Source organism: Bison bison, unplaced genomic scaffold (genome assembly GCF_000754665.1).
Source record: "Bison bison bison isolate TAMUID 2011002044 unplaced genomic scaffold, Bison_UMD1.0 scf7180017864498, whole genome shotgun sequence".
NCBI lineage: Eukaryota > Metazoa > Chordata > Mammalia > Artiodactyla > Bovidae > Bison > Bison bison.
The window spans coordinates 3,413,481-3,421,296 of NW_011495057.1; the positions used below are offsets into that span (position 1 = coordinate 3,413,481).

The 7,816-nt window shown below is 44.3% G+C and overlaps 1 protein-coding gene across 1 annotated transcript in view; it reads left to right on the forward strand.

Moving 5' to 3' along the window:
* LOC104980294 (laminin subunit alpha-3-like) overlaps nt 1–7,816 on the forward strand; it is an 85,191-nt gene that overhangs the window by 59,085 nt on the left and 18,290 nt on the right. Inside the window, exons 28-30 of the mRNA XM_010828924.1 lie at nt 1,159–1,298; nt 2,725–2,856; nt 4,539–4,692. Of these exons, the coding sequence (XP_010827226.1) occupies nt 1,159–1,298; nt 2,725–2,856; nt 4,539–4,692 (426 nt within the window). The remainder of the gene's footprint in view (nt 1–1,158; nt 1,299–2,724; nt 2,857–4,538; nt 4,693–7,816) is intronic.

Below are 7,816 nucleotides of genomic sequence, written 5' to 3' on the forward strand. Positions count from 1 at the left end.
AGTTGTGGCATGGGGGCAACTCTTTGTTGAAGTACGCAGGCTTAGCTGTCCCGTGGCATGTGGGATCTTAATTCCCCAACCAGGGATCAAACCCTCATCCCCTGCATTGCAGGGCAGATTCTTAACCATTGGACCGCCAGGGAAGTTCCTTGCCCCAACTCTTGACACACTCTCCAGTTTCCTCCACAGGAGTGGGGACACTTAATACACAGTATACAATATAGTCCAAAAGAGGCGGAAGACTTGGCTTAGCAAAGATGAGGTCAATCCTGGACAAGGCAGGAAGCCTTCAAATATCCTGGGAGCACTGCCTGCAACTTCTTAAGGGATTCAACTTCTTAAGAAATACATTTCAGTTAGCATTCTTTTATCCAGTTTATAATAAATATTGCCAATTGAAAAACATCAACATAAAGTGAAACTGACAATGGCTACCACCACACTCTGTAAACATTGTTTTAGGCTCAAAGCTCCCTGAAGAATCACATCTGGTTGAAAACCACAAAAATTATACCTGGTAGGAAAAACACATCAACAAAATGAAAATGACAATGCCAAAAACGACACCAATTTTTTTTGGTATTTTTTAAATATTTATTTTCAACCACACACTAGCAATTAATAGAAAGAATCAAATGATCTTGCCAACATTTATATCTGCAGAGTTTGACATTGGAAAATTGAATCTCCTGGAAATTAGGACCCAAAAATAAAAAATTCATGACTGAAGGGAAGCTGTCATTGTAATCATCTATGAAGAAAATTGATGAATCAAGTCTTTGTTGTAAAAATGTATTCACTATAACATTGATCTTGATGAAAATAACTTCAGCAGAGTGAAAGCGAAAATAGAAAAATTTAGAAATGGTGTATCTTTTGTATAATTGATGGAGACATTAAGCTGGTTAACGAATGTAGATCCATAAAATGCTTTTGACATATTCATCAATGTTGAAATAATTTGCATAAGATTTTTATATTCATAAACAGAGTCCAAATACTCAAAAATAACCTTTAGATCAAAATAGCAAAGTCAAAACACTGGGTTTGAAACATCCTGTTTTGTACATAGTTTTGCTCACACATTCAGTTTTGATACATTCATATTAAGTGCAGGTGGATGGCACTGATGGGTACGTTGTTCTCTGATGATTGCAGGCAAGCAGTCTGCAGGTCACCCTGGAAGACGGTCACATTGAACTGAGCACCAGGGACAGCAGCAGCCCGATTTTCACATCTCCACAGACGTACATGGATGGTTTACTGCACTATGTGTCTGTAATAAGCGACAACTCTGGGTGAGTGGAATGGCTCTTCTGCCAGAGCACTAAGAATTTTATTTTATTTAGTTTAATGGAATTTTCTAGTATCTTTTCTGAGACATGTTTGTCCTCGATGTGGACAGTATTTTACTAGTAAATCTTGACCACCTTTTTGGTACTGTATCAATTTTCTCATTGATTGAGAATCAGCAGTTGGATGGATAAATAAATTGGGGTGCATTCAAAATGGGCGGATGAGAATGAAAGCTCTACAGCTGTGCACAGCACATGGGTGACCCTTGCGTGTAAGGCTGAGCAATAGAGGTCACACGCGAAATCATTATATACCTGATTTCATGTATATAAAATTCGCAGGCAAAACTAAACTATTTCATCAGAATTCAGGATGCTGGTTACTCTTGGAGAGGGAGAACTGGAAAGGGAGCCCAGGCAGGGTGCCTGGGGAGCTGGCAGTGTTGGCGTTTTCACATTTCAAAGATGCGTTGAGCTGGGCACTTACGACCTGTACTTTCTGTATATATACAGGTACACCTGGGAGTGCTGTGGGTTCAGTTCCAGACCTCTGCAGTAAAGCTAATGACACAATAAAAAGAATCACATAACATTTTTGATTCCCAGTGAATACAAAAGTTATACTTACCTTGCTGCTAAGTTGCTAAGTCGCTTCAGTTGTGTCTGACTCTGTGCGGCCCCATAGATGGCAGCCCACCAGGCTCCCCCGTCCCTGGGATTCTCCAGGCAAGAACACTGGAGTGGCTTGCCATTTCCTTCTCCAATGCATGAAAGTGAAAAGTGAAAGTGAAGTCGCTCAGTCGTGTCCAGCTCTAGCGACCCCATGGACTGCAGCCTACCAGGCTCCTCTGTCCATGGGATTTTCCAGGCAAAAGTACTGGAGTGGGGTGCCATCGCCTTCTCCATACTTACCTTATACTATATCTATTAAGTGTGCAATAGGTGTCTAAAAAAAAAAAATGATGTACATACCTTACATAAAAAGTACTTTATCACTAAAAATGCTAACCACCATCTGAGCCTTCAGGGATTTGTAATTGTTTTGCTGGGAAGCGTTTGAAATCTTGTGAAAACTACCAAAGTGAGACTCCGAGACACGGAGTGAGCAAATGCTATTGGAAAAACGGTGCCAGTAGACTTGCTCCAGGCAAGTTGTTACAAACTTTCAATTTTTCAAAAACCACACTATCTGTGAAGCATATTTTTAAAATGAAGTCCAATAAAACGAGCTATGCCTGTAGAGTACTTTAATAAAAATGCCGTGTGCAAAAAGAAATATATGGAAAAAAACTGCAACTGCGCTTTCAAAATAGTTTATTGAGTTCTTTCAGGTAAAAGACTTTGGGTATGAATCAAAGACAGTCAGTTGCCCACCTGGAGAGGATCGTTTTCACCAGCTGTTCTCACTCCTGTTTGTTTTTTTTCCCAGACTCTGGCTCCTCATTGATGACCAGCCTCTGAAGAATAACCAAAGGCTTCGAGGCCTTTCAGGTTTCCCGCAGTCCCTGCGTCTGGGCGGGAGTCATTTCGAGGGCTGCATCAGCAATGTCTTCATCCAGAGGTGTGTGTGCAGCTGCTGAGAGGGGCCTGCCGACACAGAGAACCTGTCACCATGCTTCACGCTGCTCTCATCTGCAGACTTTCCAAACACCTTCTTTGGCACGATTTGTTGTTGTTCAGTCGCTCAGTCATGTCTGACTCTTTGTGACCCCATGGACTGCAGCACGCCAGGCTTCCCTGTCCTTCACTATCTCCCAGAGTTTGCTCAAACTCATGTCTATTGAGTTGGTGATGCCATCCAACCATCTCATCCTCTGTTACCCGCTTTTCCTCCTGCCCTCAATCTTTCCCACCATCAGGGTCTTTTCCAGTGAATTGGTTCTTCGAATCAGATGGCCAAAGTATTGGAGCTTCAGCTTCAGCATCAGTCCTTCCAATGAATATTTAGGGTTGATTTCCTGTAGGATTGACTGGTTTGATCTCTTTGCTGTCCAAGTGACTCTCAAGAGTCTTCTCCAGCACCACAGTTCAAAAACATCAGTTCTTAGGTGTCAGCTTTCTTTATGGTCCAACGCTCACATCTTTGGCGTGATGCACACATTAAAAGCAAACTAACCAGAAGCTCTAGGGCCCAGCCTCCCTTTGCAGCAGCAGCTTTGGAACATAACCTTGGAAAAGATTTAATTAAAATTAACTTTCAGATTATGTCCCTTTTTAGATGAGAGCAAAACTCTTCCCCTGAGCAGAGGGAGGGCCCGGCCCTGTTCATGAGCCTTAGGCACCTCGGTAGGCTTATGAGCTGCAGTCAGGGCTTGGCGACAGTCATAAGATAAAGTAAATTTACCCATGAGATTTGTCTACAGAAATGCAGTGAGATAAACCTTTTCTCGAAGTCACTTCGGGTGGTTTCCTGTTATTCATTGTCATTCTAGGTCATCTGGTATCTGTGTTTGTCCTCTCTGCCTATTTTGTTTTTCATATTTCTTTTTTTATATGTTTTTTAAAATTTATTTTTAATTGGAGGATAGTTGTTTTACAATTTTGTGTTCGTTTCTGCTGTACAGTTACGTGAATCAGCTATAAATATACATATAGCCCGTCCCTCTCGAGCCTCCCTCCCAGCCACCCCTGCTCCTGCCCCTCCCGGGTCATCACAGAGCCCCGGGCTGCGCTCCCTGCGCTGCACCGCGGCTCCCCACCAGCTATCTGTTTTATACACGGTAGTGTATATGTGTCCCTGCTACTCCTCCAGTTCATCCCTCCTTCCCCTTTCCCCCACCTTGGGGCCACACATCTATTCTCTACTTCTGCGTCTCTATTCCTGCCCTACAAGTAGCGTCATCAGTACCATTTTTCTAGGTTCCACATATATGCGTTAATAATTCCCAGGTGGCACTAGTGGTAAAGTGCTCACCTGCCAATGCAGGAGACATAAAAGACTCAGGTTTGATCCCTGAGTCTGTAAGATGCCCTGGAAGAGGGCATGGCAACTCACTCCAGTATTCTTCCCTGGAGAATCCCCATGGACAGAGAAACCTGGCGAGCTACAGTCCATAGGGTTGCAAAGAGTCAGACATGGCTGAAGCGACTTAACATGCGCACACACACACACCCTGTACTAGGTGGAGATAGATGAGCGTTTAGCCTGAAATCAGGGCAGTTTAGCCTGTATGTTTGAAACGAATTCTCCCTGCCAATATGTCTTCCTGGATGTGTCAGAGTTTGTTTCTGCTGTCATTCCAGATCATCAGAGAGTCACGAAGTCCTGGATCTGGCCAGTAAATCTTCCAAGAGAGATGTGTCCCTGGGATTCTGCAGTTTAAACGAACCACCTTTTCTAATGTTGCTTAAAGGGTCCACAAGGTTTTACAAAGCCAAGACTTTCAGTATCCACCAGGTGAGTGTCAAGAACCTTGCATTGGGGTTTGCTTCTTGATTCTCAGAAGAGAATCTCCCTCACTGGAGATGCTGGGGAGGAGCGTAGATCACCTTCTCCCATGGTAGCCAGGGCCTCCAGTAAGTGGGACTAATGGGTCATCCATAGTTGGATTTCACCAAAATGTCAAAGCAGTTTTCTTTTTAGCTCCCCTTTTGAATCTTGAACACTTGGCAAGTTTTGCAGCCCTGGAAACAAATAGAGGGGCTTCCCTGGTGGCTCAGTGGTAAAGAATCCACCTGCCAATGCAGTTCAGTCCCTGTCTCGGGAAGATCCCCTGGAGAAGAAGTGGCAACCCACTGCAGTATTCTTGCCTGGACAGAGGAGCCTGGAGGGCTATAGTCACAGGGTCACAAAGAGCTGGGCAGGACTTACTGACTGAACTAAGAACAAATGGTACCTTGACTTCAGTTTCTCAGTGTCTGCAGCTGATGAGCCTTTTCCTACCCACAGACACTTCTCTGTCTTGCCTCCTATAACAGGATACACACATGCACCCAGGCCTTGCCATGACCAGTGTGACTTGACCTTGATGGCACATTAGGGACACTGGGGAGTGTTTAAAATCCCAGTGCATGGGTTGGGTCCTACCCGATTAAGTCAGATGCTCTTGAGTTAGGTCCAAGTGACAGGAGTTTATAAAGCTCCTGGGTGATTCTAATGTTTGGAACTAAGAGAGACTGAAAGGAAATGAAATTCCTGCTTTGGAGGAGTGGAAGTGTCATCATAAACTGAACACAGGGTTAGAACTTGAACTCCCAGCTCTGCCTGAGGTCAACAGTGTGACCTCCTCATACCCGAGGTTACAGTTAATATGATTAATGGATAATGTTGAGCACCTCCTGCCAGGTGTTACACTGAGCTCTTTAAGTGGATTTTCTTACTAAACCCTCACATAACCATGTGGGAGAAGTACTATTATCAGCCACATCTCAGAAAAAAGGATGCAGTAGCCTAGAAAGGTGAGCAGTTTGCACAGGCTCCCACAGATGGAAAGCGGCATTGGAATTTAAACTCAGACAGCCTGACCCCAAAGCCGGGGCCTTCTCGAGAACAATGCCCTTCCATTCAACCCACTTTTCACTTCATGTCAACCACATGCTGCTTGTCTGTCAGTAATTCTCCCGCTGCACAATGATTTGGGGGAGTTGAAGAGATAGTACATAAAGAGAAACATTCAATGGTATTTAAGAAGAAATATATTTCATAAATCCCAAAGTGTTGTCATTAACTCTTAGGAAGAGATCATCTTTAGAACACCCCCATCAGGAATGAGGTCATAAGAGTCATTTTTTTCTCTGTAAGGCTGAGAGTTACTGAGAAGCTAAATTAGCACAGTCCTGGTGGAGATGAATATGGACTCAGAGCTATTCAGAGGATGGAATGTATCAGACCATATAATAATTGAAGGTGGGTGGCAGAGGAGAGGCAGGAGTTAATATAATTCTGAGGCAACTAGTGTGGGTTACTGGGTGGATGGAAAAGTCAGTCGTGTAGAGAGGATACGGACAAGCCTTTAGACGGAAGGAGAATGAATGGAGTTGGTGGCATATTGAGTGACAGGTGCCTCAAGCGGGTGGAAAGCTGATGGGAGACTGGCAGGTGTCTCTGGGGGCATCAGCAGAAGAGCAGCATGGTGCGATTGATGTGCGAGACCCAGTGAATACACTGGATGTAATGTTCCCTGTTCCATGCAAACCCTCAGATTAGACAGAATATGAAATTAACTCTGCCTCCAAAAGCCCAATAACAGAGAGAAGGCCACCAGGCTTTGTGGTTAAATACTGGACTTTGGGGACAGCCTTCCTGGGTTTGCATCGGGTTTTCTCAGTTACTATGTGAGTGTTCTTGAATAATTAACCTTTCTGTGGGTCTGCTTCCTGCAGCATCAATGAGGATAGTGAGTGAGTACTTAGTCGTTCAGTCATGTGCAACTCTTTCTGACCCAGGAACTGTAGCCTACCAGGCTCCTCTGTTCATGGAATTCTCCAGGCAAGAATACTGGAGTGAGTTGCCATTCCCTTCTCCAGGGTATCTTCCTGACCCAGGAATTGAACCCAGGTCTCCTGCATGGCAGGCAGATGCTTTATCCACTGAGCCATCGGGGAAGCCTTGTAAATGAAGATAGGTAATAGTAATATCTCATGGTGTTGTGAGGGTTCAGTGAGGTAATAGACATAAAACATGTGGCACATGGTAGGCATGCAATAAATATTAGCTATTACTATTATCATTCAGTTCAGTTCAGTTGCTCAGTCGTGTCCGACTCTTTGCGACCCCATGAATCGCAGCACGCCAGACCTCCCTGTCCATCACCAACTCCTGGAGTTCACTCAGACTCACATCCATCGAGTCAGTGATGCCATCCAGCCATCTCATCCTCTGTCGTCCCCTTCTCCTCCTGCCCCCGATCCCTCCCAGCATCAGAGTCTTTTCCAATGAGTCAACTCTTCACATGAGGTGGCCAAAGTACTGGAGTTGCAGCTTTAGCATCATTCCTTCCAAAGAAATCCCAGGGCTGATCTCCTTCAGAATGGACTGGTTGGATCTCCTTGCAGTCCAAGGGACTCTCAAGAGTCTTCTCCAACACCACAGTTCAAAAGCATCAATTCTTCGGCGCTCAGCCTTCTTCACAGTCCAACTCTCACATCTATACATGACCACAGGAAAAACCATAGCCTTGACTAGACAGACCTTTGTTGGCAAGGTAATGTCTCTGCTTTTGAATATGCTATCTAGGTTGGTCATAACTTTCCTTCCAAGGAGTAAGCGTCTTTTAATTTCATGGCTGCAGTCACCATCTGCAGTGATTTTGGAGCCCAGAAAAATAAAGTGTGACACTGTTTCCACTGTTTCCCCATCTATTTCCCATGAAGTGATGGGACAAGATGCCATGATCTTCGTTTTCTGAATGTTGAGCTTTAAGCCAACTTTTCCCCTCTCCACTTTCACTTTCATCAAGACGCTTTTTAGTTCCTCTTCATTTTCTGCCATAAGAGTGGTGTCATCTGCATATCTGAGGTTATTGAGATTTCTCCCAGCAATCTTGATTCCAGCTTGTGTTTCTTCCAGTCCAGCGTTTCTC